The 24573-nt window shown below is 33.8% G+C and overlaps 1 protein-coding gene across 3 annotated transcripts in view; it reads right to left on the bottom strand.

Moving 5' to 3' along the window:
* LOC123262259 (beta-1-syntrophin) overlaps positions 1-24573 on the bottom strand; it is a 126377-nt gene that overhangs the window by 37184 nt on the left and 64620 nt on the right. For all 3 annotated transcript variants that reach the window (XM_044724435.1, XM_044724436.1, XM_044724437.1), the window contains exon 3: positions 2663-2851. In XM_044724435.1, coding sequence (XP_044580370.1) covers positions 2663-2851 — 189 coding nt within the window. The remainder of the gene's footprint in view (positions 1-2662; positions 2852-24573) is intronic.

The following is a 24573-nucleotide window of genomic DNA, read 5'->3' as shown; positions in this document are numbered from 1 at the left end:
GGTGAATAATAAATTAGAGCGAGTTAAATGTAAATTAAGTGATGTATGGAATAGCAACGGTCAATAATGTAATTGTTTAAGCAGATCAAACGGGGGACCAGGGTGCAAATGAAAGCATATGGTTGAAGTTCATTGGATTCATCTCTGGAGCTCTCGAGCCAATGTCAATTACAATAGAAATGCTACTACTGTGAATTCAACCACACTGCTAAACGTAATTATCCCCGTACGTTAATCATCCCTGGGTTGAAAGAGGGGGCAGGGGTGCGACGATAAAAGGGAAATATGCAGCCATATAGAAACGATAACGACCTAGTTAACCTTATATTACTTTTGGACGCATCTTATATTTTGTTGTAATTGGTAGATGCTTATTTTGATTGTCCTGTTTTATGCGACCGTATTTTTTGCGACATAATCAAGATTGTTTTGTTCAATTCTGGTTACAAGACTTTAATTATTAATATCATTTTTATTCCATTAAAAAAATAAAAATGATTAAATCGATTTAAAAATAATAAAAGTTTGAGTAGTGCTCTTAATTCTCCCCTCTGTTAACCTCCTCATAGTTTATTGTACATAGAGTTTAAAGTTTAAAGTTTGGTAGTCCTTATGCCGATATCTAGCAGAGTAGAGTACATCCGCCGTAGTCTAGCGAGGGTTAACAAAAGAAAAACTCGAGTATAAGTATAAGTATTCTATAGTTTTAAGTAGAAATGAGTCTGCAGAAGACTAAGGAGCGGGTTTAGAAAAGCAATCAAAGACGTGCTGTATCTTCCGGTTGTATCTTTTTAAAAGTCCCATTCTGGACTGGTCTGGGCTGGTTACTTTTTAGCTTAAGCTCGCGTCGACACTGCACACACTAACAGGGGGTTAAATCCATACCAACAGTCTCGATGTAGTTTACATACCGATATTTTTCGAGCAAACATATCCTCGGGTTCTGGCCCTTCACCAGCGCTTTGTTACGGAACATCCGTGATCTTCGAACCGATCGACCGGCTTGCATTATATATGTATGTACACTTCATAGATATATATGCATGAATGGTTATCAAAACTTATATCGAGTTTTGTGTACACAAGCAAAAAAACTTATTCTCACCTCGGACGGAATTTATCGGAAACCGATTTACTAAGGACATATTCCAACAGTTTGATAGTCATACCCGTCTATTCTTGAACTCGGTAATACTGCTCGATACAAGGGTTAAATTGCTTTTTTTAACTTTTTTTTTTTTTATTTTTTTTTTTTATTTTAGAGATCCCGTGTATTTTATCTCCACTTGGATATTCTCCAGGACAATATATCTGTTGTTATTTTATAAGTGGTAACGATGTTTTTTTTTTCATGCATACTTGGCTCACAAAGCAAAGCAACGGCCAGGATATATTTGGAATTTTAAAACCAGACAAATATTGCGTTTGTTTTTTCTAAAAACTGCTTTCGATGGCATTTTTTTAGAGCTAAATAACAATAAATAAGTATAAAATGGTTTCAATATGGAATTTTACAGCAGTAATCTCAAAAAAAGCATAAAAAAAATTTTTATCACACACTAAAAGAAGTTTTCTTTAAATTTTACTGTTAATTAAATTGATAAAGAAAATTACGGGACAGTATTATAATCGTGGGACTAGGGCGCAACTTTACTATTTAACTTTGTGGTCTTTTTTAACTTCCCGCTAAGAAAATCTCAGATTTTCAAAAATCGGGAAGTTATTGGTTTTACCCCGTTTTACAAAAATCGAGTTTTCATCAGATCTCGACGTTCAAGGATCACAGGAAGCTTCCCTGACTATCCCCGCGAGGGTGTCACTATGTCTGTATGTGTGTGTGTGTGTGTGTGTGTGTTTATGTAAGTATGTAAACCTCTCATAACTTTTAAATGGCTCGACCGATTCGATCGCGGTTGGCGCCATTCGAAAGAGCTTGTCCAAACTTAGATTTTGGATACAATTTGGATCGATTCGGACCGATAGATTTCGAAAAATCTAAAAAAAATTGTAAAAAAAAATTTTTTCAAAAGTGGTTTTTATGGAATAACTTTCGAACGGCTTTATCGATCAACTCCAAAAACTAATCAGCTCTTAACCTTAAAAAACCACGTCGATCGCCGCTATACCGGTCAAAATCGGTTGATTTGTTCGAGAGATATCGTGCAGGAAAGAAAACCCAAAAAAGTGTTTTTTCGGAATTACTTCGAAATTTCTAGTTTGATCAATTTAAACTTAAAGATTTTTCCTAAGGCTTAAATAACTGCGTCGAATGCCGCCAACCGCGTGAAAATCGGTTCATTCATTCAAAAGTTATTGCGGTTTGAAAACTCAAAAAATAGTGTTTTATCAACCTTCTATCAAACTTTTGAGTTTGAAAAACTCAAAAGCATTTAAAAGTTATCTTTTTGAGCTCGGGGAGCTCAAAACAACATATAAATTGTATTTTTGAGCTCGAAGAGCTCAAAAACGTCGTAAATGCAATTTTAAGCGCCCAGGTATGGAATTAGCGGGAAGTTGCAGGGATGGCCTTCAGGATCAACCGTTTTCCTAATTTTTTTTTTTTTTTTGTAAGCCGAATAAAACAAATTGGTGTGTTTATACAAATTTATAGCTAAAAATCAAATAGCTGGTAAATGGTAGACGTAAAAAGGTTAAAACTTACCAGGATCGGAGGATGGATGAGCTCGGGTGAGTCTGCAGAGCTGCAGGGGGAGATAACGCGTGTCCGCTCTCGGGGGTGATTTCGGAGGTGGCGGGGTCGCACTTAAAAACCCTCGCTGGAGCTCCCAACCGACTTCTTGAATTATTGAGGCCTTTCTAAAGTACGGCGTCACTTCTCGGAGATACTTGACTGCAAAAAAAAATTTTAAAGCCAAATTTAATTAAAGTTTAAATTTATAGAAAAAAAATTTACAATTTTAAAATAAAATAAAATTTTCATACGACAGAATATTGAACGATCTAATTTAAATTCCAAGTTCCATAGCAAGTCTTCCAACTCTTCGACAAGTTTATATTTACTTTTGTAATTAATGTTGACATTTAAGTGTTTAATACATCCATAGAGGAAGACATAAAAAGTAACGCGCGCTCGAGTTATATTGCTCACTAAAGTCCGAGAAATAAATCTATTTTATGATGGACATTTAACGATATTAGAACAATACACGTCGATTTATTTTTGAATTCTCGTAAATATTTTTCAGAGCCTGTCCTCTTTCTTCGCCTTGAGCAGAGCTTCTTGCTTCTTTCATTTATTGAACACTTTTAGTACTAACAGCTCCACTTCTGCTATTCTATTCTCTTCTGGGTGTTTCTATTCACTTTGTGTCGTAAAATAGATCATAAATTCGAAACAATTTCCGAACTAATACTCTCGTTTAATCGTCAGTAAATGCCAATTGCTATTTTGACAGAGATATTAACTGGTTTTAACTGTTAATAATCTCTATTCACACCTTTTTATCACGTACTATTTAAATTTATAACAATAATAATAATTTTGTGGAACAATTAATCCTTAGATTGTACAAAAATGAAAATACTTTGTTCGAACTTTGATAAATAATTAAACCTAGAAATAATAAAAAAGCAATTTGAATATTCAACTTGAAATAAAAGGAATAAAATTTGGTTTAGTTATGTAAACTCCGAGGAACTTTACAAATTGATGTGCACTAAAACTTTTCTATTGATACCTTTTTTTGTTTACAAAACAAAAAAGTTTTGAAAAAATGTATAAACTTTATTTTCATTCCCTTACAAACGAGCGCTGTTTGTCACGAGCTAGTTCCTGTTTCGCTGGTCATCCTGACATTATTATATTGTTATTATTTATTTATATAATACAAGAAGTGATGAAAAATCATTGAATAATTAACTAAAATAACCAGTAAAAAATAAAACAATTCAGATCCACAAAATCAATGGAATGCAAATCAATTAATTCTAGTATCAGTTAAATTAACTTGCCTTGAACTTATTAGTCTGCAGAGCACTACCTGCAAAATGATTTAACCATTGTCTCGGGTATTACGCGGCAAGAAATTTAATAGAGAAACGCACCGGAGAACGGATGAAACAAGATAGAAGGCAGGAACGGAGAGACGGGAGTGGAATTCTGATTGTATCGTATCCAGGCAGATGATCCAATATGCCTGGAATAACGGCGTTCTAGCCATTACGTGGAAGCTCCAGCCCAGCTTTTACCGCCTATTATACCTCTACTTTACCTTCCCCTTCTAGTACCGCACCCGCAGCTTCGACCTTTCTTGTTCCCTGTCTGATACCCGAGTACCCTCTGCAGGCGGCAAGCTGGCTCAACATTTCCCTAGATTCACTAGATTACGCACGCAGAAAAAAATTTGGTTAAAATAACCTAAAACATGTTCTAGTAACAAATGCATTTGTTAACATAGGAATAACAAATTATATGTTAAAATAACAAAATTTAGGTTATAGCAAGTTATTAATATGTTATAACAACAAAACAATTTGGTTACTATAGTAAAATCTTTAAGTAGATTCGACAAAATAATTTAGTTGGTATAACAAATTTTTTTGTTGAAACAGCAAAATTATTCTATTAAAATAACAAATAAATTTACATCAAATGTTACATTAAATTTTATAAGAATCCATAATTTAAAAATATGCTGTAATCAGTGATATCTGATTTGGAAAATATTTTAGCAACAAATTAGTTTTGTTATTGCAATAAAATGATTTCGTTAGGACAACAATTTGATTTGGTGATTTAACAGACTGGTTTGTTAGTACAACTTGAAACATTTTGTTAATGCGACTAATGGATTTGTTACTATAACTACACTCATTTGTGACAGAACATATTTTTCAGTTATCCCGTCTTTTGTTATTTCAACAAAATCATTTTTATGCGTGCGCCATCACTATCACATCAGACTTTCCTGATTGAATACATCAGCATTATTCATCAGAGTAGACCCAAGCTGGTATTTTTCTGCGGGTTTCAGCTCCCATTGATACCTTCTATTGCCCACCAATAGGAAGATCAAGATCACCAATCCGATTCTTCTACTTCTACTTCTCTGGAAGGAAGTTTGCAAATCAGACTCCAGACTAAAATTCAATCGATAGATTATCAATATCAATATCAAGGAGATTTTTGGACTGGCACTTGTATACTTCTGCATGATCATGGGAGGCAGCATCCAGTCTGGTATTTTTGGTTCTGCCCGGGTAGTCTCTATAAAATATGAGCTCATGGTTGATAACCCGGTTATACTGGGCATGTTAACTCTAGTCACGTCCGTGCATCATTTGCAATCGGTTTGATACTCCCCATAGCTCTATACAGAATTTATAGATATATATATATATATATATATATATATATATATATATATATATATATATAGATATATATATATATATATATATATATACGGACCTTCCATACTCAGATCCATCGCTCCAGGCTTTACAAATACACTCTTTCACTTAACTTTTCTTCCAACCATCAATTCTTTATATACTGACATCATTTTTGTCCAAATATTTTTCATAAAATTTGTCTTTGGTGTACTTGTAATCTCGAAACAAATAATGATTACGTACTAGTTGAATAAATAGACAATGTAACTTATGAAAGAATTAATTATCAAGCTTGAAAAAACGTGAATGAAATGAATTGACCGCCAATGAAACCGAAATTGAATCCATGGAAGATAAATCCGGCAATAGATCTGGCAATTTAAAAAACCTAAAAGACAATGACAGTTAGCTGATAGTCAGGCAGTGAGATATCTCACACGCTTACACACTAATGTAACACCGATAAAGACCGCCCGGTTATGCCGTCAATGCTCTCCACGTGTATGTCCGCGAGGTGCTTTACATTCGACGTTTCGCATTCTACATATCAACATTCGACATTGTACGTCTATATCTGACTGCGCACCCACTCGCCACCCAGTTGGGGATCAGTCTCGCACGCAGTTACACCCCCACATGCGAACCAGGATAATCCCTTTAACAGTAGAGGAGTGAAAACGTGGATCGCGGATGAGAACCGGCTGGAACACCAGCTAGTATCTATTACAAGCAACGTGCTCGGACTTTTAAAGGCCCTTCTCGTTCCTCCCTTTGCTATTTTCCACGTACAGAATACGTACAGACAGTAGAGGAGTAAAGAGAATGAGTGTGAGTGTGAGCGGACGTTGATATTCGACGGGCGTACATTTTGACGAGAGGTTTTCATGCAAGCAGAGAAGGACGCATGTGTCGAAGCCAGTAGATGACGCGTTCATACGTGTAAATATACATACGTATGTGTGTATACGTGTGAGTGTATGTTTAGCTGATCCGGGCGATCCTTTTCCCATTATCCATGTCACATGAGAATGAGCTTGAAAGGTTTATTACCAACTAGACCATATCCGCCGGATCATTTATATCTCTCGGTACGAATTAATGCCGGTCTTTTATAGTTCAATTTCTCTGATATGCTGGGGTGTCTATGTATGTATACAAGTGTAGGAGGAAATCGACCGCGGGGGTGATAGATCAACTGACCTTTATCCACATTTTATCTGCTGCTAGCGATATAAATTTCAAGAAAAAAGACCAGATCTTTTATTTTATTTTTTTTTTTTTTTTTTTTTATTCACTTCATTCATTTGACGCGGAACTTGTGATGTTCTCACGGCTGAGCCCGTTGTCGCCAGGAAATAGAGATCCAATTTGCAGCCTTGTTTCTTTCTGGCATTGAGGAGCAGTCGTCTGGACTTTAACCTCCATTCAGAGTCAATCGAGCTTTTGTTCGACGTTCATGAGTAATTTTTGTTTTAATTTTGATTACCGGTGATTCATGGGTTCTTTTCTATAGTAAATAATTATTATTATATATGTCTACGCCTTTTTGTAGTAAATAAATTTATTTAAAAAATTTTCTATCTATATCAATCACAATCATACAAACTATATAAAAATATAAAAATAATTTTAAATATCAATTATACATTAAAAAAAAAAAAAAAAAAAAAAAAAATAGGAAAAGAAATGGGATGAGTGTATGTGGAATAGATATGAGTAATATAAAAGCGAATGGTGAATGGATGAGGAAATAGCTAGGAAGTAAGCAACCGAAAGGAGGAAAAGAAGAAAATACTATAGATCTCTGGGATAGTCGATCTCGGGCGGAAAGTATAAGAGGGTGAAATGGGTTTTCTTGGAAAGGAAAAGGGCTTAACTCAGAGAATGTGGTTTTCTCAGCACAGTATCTCAGTAGTATTTCGTGTGTGTAGCATGTAGTGTACACTCAGTATACATTCTATGTATAAAATAGTGTAGAGTACCGTGCTCTGGGGTAAAGGAGTATAGTCGTACCGATAGTTCGACGGGCACGATGAGACCGGGATATTGGTCCCATGACGACCGACGAAAGCGTTCTTGGAATATCATTCTCTTTTATCTAAACTACCCAGTACCCACGTCGAATCTCGGATAACCACTACGGTCACTTTACGGAGGAGCCCAGGAGCATACCTGGAGAAATACTGCAAGCCCAGTTTTTTTTATTTATTTTATAATCATTTTATTAACCTACATACATTTTGTACATTTTTTATTTTTTCCTTTTGTATTAAATATTTTTTCAGTGAAAAAATTCACTTGAGACAGCCAATTTTTATACGTGAAAATATAAAACGAGTTTTATAAAAAATATCAACAATTTTCATATCCTGTTCGATAAAAAATTGGTTCTATAATTAATTAAATTAATACTTAATGGCAAATAAAATATGTTTCTATTATTTTTAGAAAAAAAAAACTGATCCGAGCCAAGAACTTAATGAAACAATTAAAATGTAAATTTAAAGAACCAATTTGTTTATTATTGCGTAATTAGAGAAACCGACAGGAAAAAGGTTAGGATAAATAAATGGGATTAGAAGGGACATTATTCAGCGGGTTAAAAAGTCTTAACAGCCTTCAACAATCTCGAGCGAGTGTGTGCCGGCGAACGGTATACGGATTCTCGAGGGCGTAGTCCCGGTTAGGTACGGCGCCGAGGGAATCGATACCGCAATTTATCGTTCACCGAGACGCAACCAGACAGCAGACCACGTTGGCTGTTTGTCTCACGACGCTCCGAACCGTTTGTTTACGCAAAGAACCAAGATGCAGTTCTGTTCCATTCTCGTTCCCATTCCCACCCCTCAGCATCTTTTTTGTTCCTCGTCCCTCATCCCTCACTCTTCGGCTCTTTTTCTCCGAAGACCTCGACCCCGTTGCGCCCAAAGTAAAAATACAATCCCATGAAAACAAAAGGCGGACAAACAACCTGCAATCACAACTTTCATTGTCTTATTTCATTAAAAATAAAAAACAAACAGGTTAAATTGTTTTGAACTTTTGAACCTGAATTACAGTTTTATTTTTTTTTTGTAATTATACTGATAAGAAAATTATTAAATTTATTAAGTATAAGATATGATTTTTAAATTTTTGATTAATAAATCTAATTAAAAAAAATTATTTATCATTAGTTAATAAACTATATCACTAAATTTATCTACTAGCTATTATTATTATTATTATTATTATTATTATTATTATTATTATTATTATTATTATTATTATTATTATTATTATTATTATTATTATTATTATTATTATTATTATTATTATTATTATTATTATTATTATACAGAATAAACTTAAAATAAATTACTGTGATTGAACAAAATTGTGAATATTTTCCAGCCGAGTTGAGAATACACAGATTGAAAATAATAATAAAAAAAAAAAAAAAAGGAGCAAGATTTGCGAAGCTATTGAATTTAATGGGAACATTAGTGAGATGAGGGCAACGTTGATCGCACGTCATCAGAAAATTCACGTGTGTACAGACTTCTGGCAATTTTCCAGCGAAATAGTTATCAACCCCGAAATCAACGAATTATCTAGCGCCTGGGCTAGCTGTGGCACGGGTGCGGGAATATAGAGATATATACGGGGGAGGTGTGTGTTAAAGCATATTACCAATCTAGTATATCATCCAGCGCACCACTCACTGTGAATTTTCTCCAAACCGAAAAGTAATTCATGTATGTAGAAATACCCGCATGTCGATACATATATACGTATATATTAAAAAGAGGAGAAGGGATGTTGAAATATTCGGCTGCACATCGAATTCATTTCGCGTGCTCGCTTGGATTATCCGGCATCGAAAATTTCGTTATCGCTGCGCCGATCGAATCGACAAATTGCCGGTGTGGGACGACGCCAACGCTTCGTTCGATCGCTAAATTATCCAAATTCGTCCCTTTTTTTCCGCGAATTTCTTTTTTGTAACGTCAGTTTTATTCTTGGCTTACACACGGGAAGAATTCATCATTTTTTTACGATAAAATAATATACGAAAAGATAAATAACAGTAGTAATATTAAGTTTAATAGCTCTTGAAAACAAACTTGATATTAATTTAAAAGTATCTGCCGAAAAAAATCAAATTTTTAATGAAAACAGCGAGAAAATACCCGAGGGGAAATTTAATTCTTCGGAGAGTGTTTCATCGTGAAAAAATAAAAATCAAGATACGAAATCTTGGAAAAAATCGTTTTAAGAAAGAACGTAGCTTATTTCCGTGTATAGAAAAAGGGTGGAGGCATTTAATCGGGTAGGAGCGTCTTATCTCAGCCGATGTCTGCAGAGGAAGTAAAATTAAAAGGAAAGCAAAAAATAAAATTAAAAGCCAATCGAAAGGAGCATTCTCCCTCCTTTTATTTTTTTATTTTTGGTAAACGAAGAGGGTGCTTAGCGGACCTTTTTTAATCCTCTCGAAGCTTCCTCTAATGCCCATTATTTTAACCCACCCTCTTCTATCTTTTCCTGAAACTCTCGAGAGAAATCACCGCCGATTACCACCGCGATTCCTGTCCACAATTGCAATTCAAAAGCTTTCGAGCATCCTGGGTGCTGCTAAAACTCTGCGCTTACATTTAACCCAACATCAACACTGTCAATTCAATAATACAAAGCTTCTTACGCTTCCTTTCTATTTGCAAAGCAATATAATTATTATATAGTCGGATTTCCCCTGATGCTTGTCCGTCAATTCATTTTAAAAGTTATATTTATTGTTTATTACTAACTCATTCAATGTTTTCATTTATTAAATTATTTTTATAAATTTTATTGTATTGCTTGGATAAATTTCTTAGTTTTTATCCTCTTGGATTTAAATATTTTTATTTTCAGTCAATAATATAGTTAACTTTGCAAATAATTTTCAGTTTAAAATAAATCCGAATCATTAATATTTCTTGTAATTACACAAAATTTCTATCAACTATCACTTACACTCCAGTCTAAACAGCTCAATGAATTTGAATTGAAAACAGAATTTCAAAACGGCGAACGTAAATCCAGTGATTTGATAGATCCGAGCAAACAAAGCAAAATAATTAGACAAAACAACCGATACTGATATATAAATTAAACACTAACAGATTACAAAGCGATAAATATTGGAAGCAGCACTCTACAACCGAGCGATATTATTATTATATACTATATACTATCCACTATCGTGGATCGACAATTCAAATCGAGAAGTGCCGGAGAATATTTGGTCATTCGGTCGAATTAGTCGAAACCCGCGCAAGTATACAGAGAGCGCGGATGATGAGTAATCTACAGGCAATTCACAAAATTACATCTACCCCGTGGTCAATTCAATATAATACTCATACCAGCACTCTCTAAATCAGAAAATAAATATATTAAACAACCCAACACTCGCCCGGATAATAACATATATATTCTCAGATAACACTATCCATTTAAAATAATTTATGACGCGCTAACGCCGTATCAATAAAATTTAACGTCCAAGTATTATCATTATCATTATTATTATTATTATAAATTACTATTACGCTACTGTTCACCGCTAATTGTTATTAAATATTCACTACAGTAATTCAATCCCGTTAATATACTCGTGAGTGTAAAGTTATTTCTTTATCCACCTTCTATTAGTTAATAGCACATGTGGGAGCGTGTTTGAAAATGTGTGAGGGTGTGTGTTATTATAGTTAGTGTTAAATTTTAGAGTTTAATGGTGATATATGCGTGCACTTGGGCAGCTCTTCATAAAGGTCTGCGGAATGTTAAGTAATAAATAATCCCGGTCATAAAAGCTTATCAGCTTATCTTGGATATACATGAATGTGTGAGTGTGAGAGTATGTAGGAAGGTAGGAAGCCATAGGGTTCTTTGTCCGAATTTCCTGGCAAAGCAAGCAGTGCCCACTTGCTCTCTGTATTCTGGTCTCGAAACTCGGTACTCTTCTTGGAAATACACAGAGACGTGAAATGTTTGAGAGTTTTGGTAAATGTTATTCCTACTCTGTTTTGTGTATATACGTCCGCCAGACGGATAAGAACAGTTTCAATGTTTTTTTTTTTTTTCGAGTTATAATTGAGTTTCATCGTAAAAAAATTTTCGGTCATTCTTTTGTTAAGGAGATAACAAAAATTACTTGATTGTAGAGAAAGATTGCGAAAGATTTTTTGTTAAAATTAATGGAAAAAAAATTTATATTGATCATTTAGCGCCATCTGTCTTCAATGTTTAGTACTATGTTTGAATACTGTAGGCGGCGCTATCTGTTAGCAGTTTGTTTAACTAATATGATCACTTTCAGAATGCTTTGAGAGTATCGGTGCAACGAGCAAAGAGTGTGTGTCAACACACAAATAATCAAAACCTTATTGATTTAATTTATATAAACATAAATGACTGTATATTAAATTATGGTATTGTGGGAAATAATCAGACGAAACAACTAGTCAAGGTAAAATTTTATATGAAATTAGTATTATTAAATAACGTAAAATAGTAGTAGAGGGACGATTTATAACTTATTTTAAATAATTTATATTCCATGTGCATTACTTGGTGATGTTGAAATAAAAAGCATCAGCAGAGTAAAAGCATGTTGCGATACTCGAGAGAAATACCTAACCGGAGTAGTAAAATATTCTCTCGTTGTGTACAACTATAAAGACCGAAGAGAGTGATGCAAGAAAATAAAACGAATGCTAAGTGGCATCCGCTATGTGGTGAGAATACACAGACAAAACCACCCAGATACAAATATTAACTACATACATAAGCATAAAAATTTTTACCCAGGATAGAAATGAAACAAGTTGATAAATAAATCACGCGGCCCTTAAAATACATTTCTTGCTCCCGGGTTTTTTACTAGAAATATCTACTGATTTCGACAAGTACTCAAGCGTCTGCCAGTGCCAATCAAATCACGTGTAACTTTAGTTTATTAATTTTTCTTAACAAAGAAAATTTATTTTTATAATTAAAAACATAAGCATTTGTTAATTATAATCACGTTTAATAATGATTTAATTTTTTCTAGACTTTCTTTGGGACATTTATTAATATTTATATAATTTACATAATTTTTATGAAGGCAAGTCAAGTCGATTCATTAAATTGACGGCAGTCTGGTGTGAATAGTAGCACTCGAGAGTTCCTACGTCTGAGTGGCGTTCTTTTAAATAAATTTACGTTCAAATGTACAGTGACGTGAATACGTCATAAAAATAAAAAATAAAATTTCACTTGAAAGATCGAAAATAAAATATTGCAGAAAATTATTTTTATTAACAAAAATTAATCATAGAGTAAATTACGTCTCTCAATTTCGTTGTAATAACATGATATAATTTAATATATTTTTTAAAACTATTTGTTCTCGGGAAAAAAGTTTTCTACATTTACGTAATATCCGTATCCCGGTCTTACGACGGAATTAACGGTTTCACCGCGACTTTTTCCTATATCAAGCTTCCTCCGAGCACGTTTAAATTTTTTTCTCTTTGCCGTTCGCTACTGCCGGTGCGGGTGCTGGTGCTGGTGCTCTTTTTCAGGCTCTGTATAAATTTATACATTATATATACATGTAAAAGTGAGCTTTTTTGCGGAATATAACCTGAGGCGCAAAGACAAAACTGCCAGCAGTCAAGTGGAAGAAAAATCACGTATCAGCTTGTCGCGGTTAACTTTTGATAACTCACCCGCATCAAAAGTACTTAAAACTTTAATCCAAAGAAATAATAATAAATAATGTGTATTATAAAGATTATTCAAACTGCAATTTACATTTTACTGCTTTATGTCGCAATAAATCTCCTAAAACTTTTTTTTTTATTTTTTCCGGAGTCTCCGCAGTCGCTCAAATAAATTATTAATAAAAAATTTTAGTTGCGGCAAGTAGCTGCATTGAATTTTTTATAAATAAATAACTTTGACTTTCATTCTAGGAAGTTAGTAATGCAATTAACTCTAAATTATTTTCGTTTATGGTTAACAAACTCATAAAATAGAAGTGAACAAGTTTTGGTTTTGTTTAACAACAACAATAAATTATTTTATAGAGTAACTTGTTTTAATATTCACTTTAACATTCCGTAATAAAGTACAAATATCAAATTTAATGTATTAAATTATCGAAATATTTTGCTCTCCATTAAGCTATCGGAACATAAACGTAAACTATTTCACGAGAACATTTCAGTAAACGGAAATAAATTTTTCTCATTAATTAAACAGTAAATTTAAAAAAAAATTCCTTTCCGTGTGCAAACAAACCGATGTTTGTTTTACATGCATTGATCATCTATTCTAGAAAAATGTCTTTTAAAAAATAGAGAATAAAGAAATCCGTCAGTTTGCGTTAGAATTATTATGTATAGTATATTTTAGGTCGTCTTTATAAGTATAAAAGGAAATCATTCGTGTGTATATATCGACTCATTGAACACCACGAATATGAATATATATATATATATATATATATATATATATATATAATAGACTACTAGTACATACTAGTGTATACGCTGTTCAACAGTTCAGCCTCTAGTGGTACTGCTCGGGTTTTGCTTTTGCTTCTGGTTCTGCTTCTGGCTGATGTGTGCCGTTGAATTTTCTCCGTATGCCATTTTACGTTTTATATTTTTCAATTCCTACGTCCGACTGATTTTTCTCGACATTTCCGTTTATTTCTATATACTTCTATGTCACTGTCATTTCCCGGCAACACTAGTTATTTTTTACTATTTTAAACGAACAAATACACTTGTGAGCTGTGTTTTTAATTTTTTAATAAATGCTTTTATTTTTTTTTTTAATCAAGTTCATTTTTTTTTTTACCCGCTTAAGCTATCAAAAATTTACCCGGTCAAAATGATATTATATTATTTGAAGCCTTAATTATTCAGTATTTTTAATTAAATATAAATTTAATAACCATCGAAAATGAAATATTTCATTTCTTGAATAAATTATTCCATTTAAATTAATAAAACAATTGGTCCGACTATTGATAAGACAAACTGAGTAATTTTATAAAAATTTTAAATAATTTATCATATCTTTCTCGAATATTTGACAATATTAATCAGCTCAAATTTTAATTGTTAACAAAAATAATTAACTGAATTTCTCCAGAGTTAGATTATTGATTGGCTATTAAAAAATAATCCAAATAGTTTATTCAATAGTAAAATAATTATCGAAACATTGAGAAGGAAAAACTGTTTATGACAGGTTTCATAATTTTCCCTATGATTTGTCAGATGCCGGATGCAGTATTGTATAAAACAATTATCTATTCTCGGTAAATGTTAAAGGTATCAATAATTTAACTGTCATGAGAATAATTAAATTAATTTATATCAAAATTACATTGAAATAAATTTATAATAGCTTTTGAATAATGCCGAAGCAAATTGAATATTTATATCTATTAATTTTCTTGTTGATTTATTAAAAATAGTCTGTTGACATTCTTATTCGAATATGATCATGCTTTGGTATAAGAGTGAGCGAAAATAAAAAAATAGTCGAGGGTAGGTGAGAAAAATGTGTCCAACAGGGCGAGACAGGAACAATGCTAATGGATCAATGTCAAAAAAAATATTTCAAACATCTTATGTACTGGCACAAAATAACAACAATGATAATAGCAATAATGACACATCGGAACGCAAGAATAAATCTATGTTTATGTATATGGATAAATAAAACGAATGTGTAAGGTACGAGGGAAAAGATAGTGTAAAGTAAACCAGCTATTAATAATTTTTTGTTATCGCATCCGTTGTAAATTTGTCACTTTAATCCCAGCGGTTTTTCATAAAAATTTCAACCCTGGGAAATGATCAGACGACACAGACGGATCATGTTTTCAAGTTTATAAAGATGAGGGCCATTTTCACGGTGTCGAAACAATACTTTTGTTTTGAGACTTTTAAAATTCTGCTCAATTTTTTCATATTTTTACAATATTTATTCGATTGAGTTATTATCAAAATGTCTCAATAAAAAATGATGAAATAAATTATCGGCCAATTTATCAATTACCAAGTGATCGAGAAAGTCGATAAAAATATACAATTACTTTAATAACTAAAAATACTTAAAGTATACAGTGTACCTTATCTACACAACTGCAATTAACAATATATTATTAAATTACCGACAGTAAACTTTAAGAAAGTGCATGCTGTTAATTGCCATACTTGCAATTAAACAACCGCAATGTTTTAAAAATAAATAAATAAAGAATAAATTTTAACTTTAGATGGCTTTGTTGTCTTTTAGCTTAGGAAATTAATGATTTTTTTTAAATATTGAATCAATTAATTTAAACTTGAAAAGTAAAACAAAGAAATATTAAAATAAAAATTTTGTCTGACTACAGAGAGATCGTTTCACTTGTTAGGAAAAAACTGAATCATTATTTTTTAATAACAAACCTGGATTATTAAAAATAAATAACAGACTAAAATGTAGGGGTATTATAAATTTCTTAGCGTGAAAAAAAAATTAATAATCAAACTTTTATTATCTGAGTCGAAAAAAGATGATGAGATCAAAGTTCAATACAAGTTAAGGAAAGTTTTGAGCTTTCAGAAAAGTAAAAAGTAAAAAAAATAAAAAAAGTGAGGATAGAGACGGAAGTAGAAGGATAAAATATGAGAGATATAGAGGGAAGATATGAAGGGTTGAATGAAAAATGCATTACTCTTCGGCTGACTTTTATCTCTCACGAGTGGATTTAAACGAAACTGGAAAAGAATCACAGTAACAGTAAAGTCTACGGTTATGTATAGTGTTAGAGGTTGGTGGTGAGGTCTGCTCATGCACCTCGCCTTACTTCACCGGATGGTCACGCTCCAACCGAGGTCAGGTCACGTTTACATCCTGGTCCCAGTCCAGCCGATGGTTACCTACGTGACATCGTTAATACGCACCACATGCGACCTCGCGGCTATTACCGTCATCATTTCCTTCAATGTCTTTACATTCAACTCGCTTAAATCATAAGCCCAAACAATTGCATAGGGCTTATTTATTGTCCAGAGTCATTTCTCCAACCCTCGCACTCTTACAGACTCGCTAAAAGCCGCGCTAGTTCTAGACTTTGCTGTTTTTAAACTATTTTTAAAGAGTTATGCAGGTTTTACTCCTAACTACTTTACGACATGCAACTCTTATAATGTATCATTATTATAATTATTTACTTCATAAATTTTTTATAATAATTTACAAATTATATTTTTATGTATAATTTATAAATTATTTTTACACAGAATAAAAGGATATCTTGGCTTAGAATAAATATTTCTGACTGAAGAAAATTTATAGCTTACAAAATAGATTTGTTAAAATTAAAAATTATTTAATAAATATTTCTGATGGTTATTTATTTTCAAAGTGAAAAAAGATTGAAGAAATATGACGTGTTTATTTGCGTATTGATTTAAGTAACTTGAAATGAGTTAGAAGGGTCTTTGAGAATATTTAGGCGAACATAGAGGAGTGTAGAAATTTTTGAGCATGGCAGCGGGTGAGGAGCTAGGGAGGAATTTGCGCAAAGTAAAAGTAGTTGGTCTGTGTGTTCTCGGAGTGAGCAAAAGGAAGGGAAGCAAAGGATGTAGATATCAAGGATGAGGACGAGGATGAGGAAAAGAGAGTTTGGGATAGTAAGTGAGGTATAGGATAGTAAGTCCGTAAACGCGGCGGCAAGTCAAATCGAATTGGCCGTCCTAAAGTTTCGTAGAGACTCGTTTCACGGCTGACGACGGTAACTTTGGATGTTACTCCCTCTATATATACTACTACTACTACTTCTGCATCACTTTGGCCTCTGGAAATTCCGGGAGACGAGAATCACTAGGTATACATGTTTAAATTTGTCTGGATGTATATATAAGTATAAAGCTTACATACGTTTATTGAACTCCGAGCTTAATCTACATACGTATCCGTCCCACCCACATAGCTCTGCTAGAATCGATACTTTTTACGGTCTCAGTCTTTCAAGAGTTTGTCTCTAGTACGAGAGCAGTGGAAATTATCGAGGCTGAATTTTTAAAATGGCAAATTGCTACTCATAAAAGGTCCGAGACCGGGACCAGGACCGGACTAACAAACTTTCCCCAATTGTTCACAAGTTACCCAAGTAAATTTGATGTTATTGCTTTTGAACGCCTGTCACGGGCAAGCGACTTCTGACAAAAACTCACTTATGGGTCGGAGCTAAAGTTACGGAAAATTTAGTTTGGATTATCGAAATTAAGCTAGTTTTCTAACCCATACTTTACATCAAAAAGTTGTATTTTTTTCAACTAAAATTGATAGAGCGTCATTTTCAAAGATGATTTTTAATTTTAGAGAAATTGATACTCTTGAATGAAAATTCAGGAGCTGAGAAAATAAAAAATTATATATGACAGGATCTACATTTATAAAATTTTATTATTCATAGAGAAAAAAAGTGTGTATATATTTAAATGTGTTATGCATTGCAGAGGGTATACCCGTAATATACTTTCTCTGTGACACTTTAAAATTATTTCTGTCGGAGTTTAAGCGATAAATTCGCATTTGCTCGACGCAATGTCGCAGCGCCGTCGCTCGTACACGAGTCCTAGCCCTAGACGTATTATATATACGTATATTACCTGCATGTAGCAATAGCAATACATTCTACGTACATACGGAAATAGTGTAGATCGCATATACACACATATCTGTCAACACCCTTATATTCGCACCCTATTTCGGCATCACCCAGACCAGGAACGCATCGCGGAAATCCTGATGTCGAGTATTCCGGGGTTGCCGAACTAATTTAGGAAGGAATTTCCGCTAAAAAGATAACTCTCGAGGTGCTAAATTCTTTTTATTTTGAAAAATTGTTTTATATTATTATGCTCGAATATTTTATATTTTTTTCCGCTTCTACTGGTAATTCTAAACAGTAACTTGCTATTTTATTGTAATTTTAAAAAATCTTTAAAAAATACAGTAAATGTTGAGAAAAATTTTTTTTAGAGCGAGAAATATTTTACAATTTTTTAAAATATAAAATATTGCCCCTAAAAAAAATGAAAACAAAAAAATTTGTCATTATTTGTAAAAAAATTAGGTAGGTGCCTGGATATAAACTGTAATATTATGGTAACGTGTTGGCAATGTAAGTGATTCGATTTATTCTATCGGTTTGAGGGTATTCCGGATCCATTAAATGGACGTCAGCTTTGAGCACAGCTTGTGAACCACGGTCTAGTTGGTGCGCTCGACTTTGCATATATACCTTCATCCTATTCTGCACAACACAAACCTTTCATCCTTCACTCGTCCACCCTCTTACCCTGAGCACACACCAACACTGCCAGTATGGGTTTCTCTGTGGCACTCTCAACCCTCGACCCGCTTTCAAGACCAACACAGGAGGTCCGCGACCACGACCACGACGAACCGCCTACACGCCACTAGCTTATAATAAAACGATACTTCCTTTCCTTCCTCCAAAGGCTCACGCTCATATCCAATACACTAACCCGAGTTTTAAAGGTCCAAAGGGTTACAACCTCCGACCTACAACCTCTTATGTGTATTTTCTCGAGAAACCCAATAATATTTCACAAAAACAATATATGAAAATTCTTTACAACCTCGCTTCGTTTTTATCGATACATTCTAGCGCCGAATTATGAATAAAATCTTTGAGCATATCAAAGGAATCGCTTTTTTATAATTTAATCTTTATATTTAAGGAAAACGTCGGTGAATATTTTCGATATTTTCAGAATGCTGGAAATTTTTGACAAAAGATGTTGAAAGTCAAATATTTCAATTATTTAAGTTAAATTAAATTTCGATTAAACGTGATAAAAAATCGAATGAATATTGGGTAGAATAATGTAAGGTCGATAACCCTGTAAAGGTCATTGGTCAACAGCAGAATGGCTAATTATCGTGACACCGAGTGCAGTCCTCGGCCTTTTCAACCCCTTACACGTTGAAAGCACCCTCGACTGCGTCGTTACGGTTACATTTGCGGACACGGTTCGGCAGGTTCTCCCGGGCAATTATTACACTCGAATATGGGCCATCAAAGGCGCCAACTTGTCACAGTGATTACGTAATTACTGCACAAGTGAGATTTTCAAAAAATAATTAATTTAATCCCGAGCAAATTTACGCACCAGTGGCTAATTTATATCGAACATAATTGGATGTCTAACAATTATTGGAAAAAAATAAATAAGCGCTTTCATCGTCTTGCTATTTTGTAAATTCATAACTGAAAATAATTAATTATGAATTAACGAGATCGAGAGACTAGAATATTTGAAATATAAAACAGAAGAAAATGAAAATAGAAATATAAAGTTAAATAAAAGTTGATAAATGCTCGATTGCCCAATACCAAATTGAACATTTAAACTCTCTAATTGAGAAACTTTTCTCGCTTATTATTTGGACTTTTTGCCAACAACTTTATAGCTTTATATTTTTACTGAAAATAAAATACACATTAATATCATTGCGCAGTTTATTGACGGTTTTATCTTTAGAAAACGACCAAAATAGAAAATATTGAAAGGGATGACATTTTTTTTTTTTTTTTTTTTTTTTTTTTTTTTTTTTTTTTTTTTCCATGTAATAAATAAATTCGGAATAAATCGACTATGAAAGATACAGAGTATGTCAAGTAGAAATATTGATAAAAAAATTTAATGTTACATAACATTAGACAAGTTTTACCACAGTGAAATCTAGGACACGTTTTAGTTAAAAAAATAAAAATCTAGCGGTTATATTTTTAGAGTCTTTTGCAAAATTTCGAGCCCATTTTCTTTCAACACTTCGATAAAAGCCCGTAAATCAGCCGCAAAGAAACACTGAAAATTTTCTCGACACTATATTTTAATTTATCTGGAAAAAGTGTAAGGCATCTGCTCCTGATGGAACAAATCGTGGAACCAAATTATATTCTCGTTGTTCGTGATGGTAAATGGGAATTGAAGTTGTGAAAAATGGATAGACAATGGATAGGGGCTGAGTTCGAAATGGAGCGGTAGAAAGAGTCAGAGGAAGAGATAGAAAGAGAGATATCTGCGGTGATAGAATTGGAAGTGAGTGTAAAGGCATTCCTTCTACCAAGGAAAGAGCGAGAAGTCGGAAGAGGAAGAGAGAAAGGGGGCAGGGAGGCCCTTCCGGGTTCGTGGTAATAAAACAACGGCTCTGGATTTGGCAGGACTCCAGTTAAATGAATCACGAAGGAATGAGTGAACGGTAACTCACGAGCAATCATCTATTCATACGGTCAAGTCGTATGTGACACAAGTATCAGCGAGAATTTTGACGTCTATTTTTTTGAATAACATTTTTTTTATTCACTCATCTTTACCCCGGGCGTGTGTGCGCCATTTAAAATTCAAATAAGTCGAGGAAAGTGACAAGTAGAAGGTGGGGTAAGCTGATGGATTGGTGAAGAATGACCTTTTCGGAGTCAAACTTACGGGGAATGACGATAGCGATAGTGATCATGATGATTAAGGTGTGTTAGTATTATTCCGGGATGCAAAAGCTAGCTTCTGAGTTGCGTGAACTGCATAAAGCATCCATTAACAGACGTCAATTAGCTTAACAAGCCTGAGAGAATGGAATGGAATATGGAGAATGGATCGGTGTGTATTCGTGCGCATATGGTTTGCTCGGTTTATACAGGGATAGAGTGTTTGAATAGAGCTTATACTGCAGAACAAAAGACGGATTTAGAGGATATGGGGGTGGGTCAAACGAGGATCGGGCAAGAAGGGCTTCAGATGACGAACATATTGAAAATGTAACGATGTAATCTAAAATCCTGAAAGGAATGTTCAATGGGCATTGTCTTCCAAAATTAAATCTCGCTAACGAGATCAAAATTATAGTTTTTTTTCTGGATTTAATTTGCTAATAGTTCGGCGAGGATTTTAGTGAGTGAATAGAGGATTTAGATTTTTGTTGAATTTAAAGAAATTACTGGTTTAATCTTCATTTTTTTATGGAATTAGTATTGCAGCAAAAATTCTATAATAGGTTCAGAGATTTTATGGATTACTAAGGGGTTGTGTGCACTTGGAAGACTAAAAAGATCGATTTTGTTTTTTTTTTTTTTTTTCTCCAAGAGGCGTTTTGATTGATTAATTTTAAAGTGAACTATTAACTTCATATTTATAAGTTTTATTTTTTTTTAAATTCTTTTTTAAATTCCAAATGCGTAAACCCGTTAAAAAATAATTTTGTCACAAAGAGATATCATCTGCTCTAGGAGGATTTCGGTGATTAAATTCCCCTCGGTCGATTAGCTCTCGCCATTATGAGTTACAGCCTGGCAAGTGATGCCCTCGGAATAAATTATGATCTTGAGCATCAGAACCGGACATTTCGCAGCAGCTACAACCAATTCAGCTCATCTCGACTCTTCAGATTTCATGACACCATTGGTAGGTAACAGCGCGTGTATAACATACCAAACTCTGCCGGAAACTACCAGCCCCAGTAATATCCTGGAACGCGTCAACATAAACCAATATAAAGTGAAAGCGGCGAATCTAAAGTGCATTTCGGCAGTCAGATACCAGCGAGCGCTGATGCTATCACTCATTTGCCCGTTACTGACCCACAGAATCGTGTTCAATAGAATTGTTCGAATACAGATGATGGTATGGATATACCAAGCACACAGTGATATCGTGTTACGCAGATGTAGATGAGGAAGAGATGAGATGTAGTTCATACCTCACGTATATAGACCGCAAGATGATCTATAATAAAGTTGGTCGCTTGAAGCGTGCATCGGTCGGGGCATTCCAGGAAAAGGTCGGGTATGAAACTAGTAATGGACCGCAACACCCTCATATTCTAGTTTCCACACGGCAAAGTGGTTTCGTTTAACCGAAACACGCTACTAGAGGAGATGATCCCTCAAGAAGGGGATGAGGGTGTTCACCAAACTGTTCTGTTCATAGATAGAAGAAGACATGGGTAGATACAGAACAGCATCCCTGAAAGCACACAAGCTTTGACTAACTCCCTCACACCATTCCTTCTCCTCCGTTTATGAACATACTTCGCTTTGCATTTTCTCTCCCTTATTCTACAACTTTTGAAGAGTTTTTAAAGTTTAGCAAATAAACTTGGAGATAAAAATTCTTGAAAAAAATTTTTGATACTCCGAAATGCATCGCTTATTAATATTTTCATGAATTTTTGAATTAACTAGAGTTGTTTATACTTTCAGGGGATAGGAGTGATCAGTAATTTGAATAACAACCGTAAAAATTAGGTTTTAATATATGACGAGGGGCTTCGGATGAATAATTCATCGCGGGGGAAGAGTAAATATGGGTGAAGTGTGAGGTAAGGAAGAGAAAAAACATTTATAGTTGTGAAGATTGAATGACAAAGCAATTGGGTGTGGGCTGAGATACTTAAAAGGGTCGTTTCAACTGGTGAAACAGCCTGGAACAATTAACAATTCTAACTTAATTCATTAAGTCGAGGTCGAGAGCTAGACCGTGAAACTCCTTGACGTGCCCTGGTTGCCTCTGTTGTTTTGCCTACTGTACTTCCCGTCTCCTCCGAAGCTCCTTCACGTTCAACGAGTTACTGCTTAACCCGCTAACTCGCTTACCGTCTACTCAAACTTTCCCTCATATAGGTCATCGTTCAACGATACTCCCTTGAATAATCGTATAAAAATAAACAACAGAGACATCCTGGATTAAGAAAAAGCTAATTGTTTGTCCATATAATTATTTAATCAACAGTTTATCATCAAATTTAATTATTATTAATGGTTTTAATAAATTAATCCTCAACTATTATATATCAGAAGGATTTCTTTACTCCAAAATGGAGTAAGATTATTTGTAATTATTTAATTGCAGGTTTTTAAGCCAGCAAGGTAATGCCAAGCGGATTAAAGCTACTCAGCCGATTTGCCAAACACTCAAAGCTGACCATCTGCCAGATCATTCTCTGTCCGCTATTCAGTTAAGACTAGCGCTCCCTAAACCAAGCTAGGTTATATACGGCTTCTCCTTCCACTGGAAATTCAAGGTCAGTCCGCGCGGTGGGGATAAGTAGAGAAGGGGAAGTATATAAAGCGGAATTAAGAGGATCTTCTTGGTAATCTTCAAACGGCTGTAGCGCTGAGCGCATCGATAATGAAGTTTTTCATTTTAAATTCGAATTATTGAGACGGATGAAAAATTATTTTGCATTAATGATTGTTAGACAAGGTCTGTTGGTGATGTGAATTGATACAATGAGTTGAATTGACTGCCTTTTAGTTAATTATAAATTCTATGAATTGTTTGCCACTCTAAAAAAATAAATATAGAAGATATTGTTTTCTTTTTTTTTTTTGTAACTTTAAAAAGAGAGAAATATTGAGTCCTTTATCAATTGGATGTAGTGACGATGCAAAAAATATGAATTGAGTATGCAAGGAGGCAAAATAACGTTAACAGGATATAAACAATGAATATTTGTCCACAAACACGAGTCATTGGTCTGGAACATAAAGCGAAAAAGGTACGAAAACTGGAAGAGAGCAAAAGGGGATGCAAATGTATGTATAGAGAGAAATTATTGTGTTGCGCTGGCAGGTGGGATACGTGCTATTGAAATAAAACAACATTGCAATGCAAAGCAAATATAAGGGGAGCTGTAGGAGCTGAATATCTCGGGAAGATATGAAAAAAAAAAAAAAAAAAAATGGACGGAAATTGGCACTCTCTGTGCAATAACATGGTATTAGTCAATACATTGTATTGTCATTTGATGGATTTTGTTTGGCAATTTTCTGTTGCTTTTTCAGTCATTCGCTTTGGACGAATTTTGTAATCGAATGGGCGACTTTTGACAAAGATCTCTCGCTCTGCCATTTTTGTGTTGCGACTGGATGTCAAAATTGACTTTTCAATATTTGCTTTAACTCGGCAGTGATATATATGCACCTCGGAGCTTTTTTTCGTAGGCTTATCCTTGCTAGGCGGAACTAAAAAACCGATGTTTAAATTGAAATTGGTTATTGGATAAAAATAGATAAAGCAATTACCGAAAAATCGTTTTAATTTTAAATATTCATAGCTTTGTATAAAATAAAAAAAATGTATGAATAGAAAATGGGACGGGGTGGAT

Source organism: Cotesia glomerata, linkage group LG3 (assembly GCF_020080835.1).
Source record: "Cotesia glomerata isolate CgM1 linkage group LG3, MPM_Cglom_v2.3, whole genome shotgun sequence".
Taxonomy (NCBI): Eukaryota; Metazoa; Arthropoda; class Insecta; order Hymenoptera; family Braconidae; genus Cotesia; species Cotesia glomerata.
This window is presented reverse-complemented; position numbering and strand designations above follow the sequence as displayed.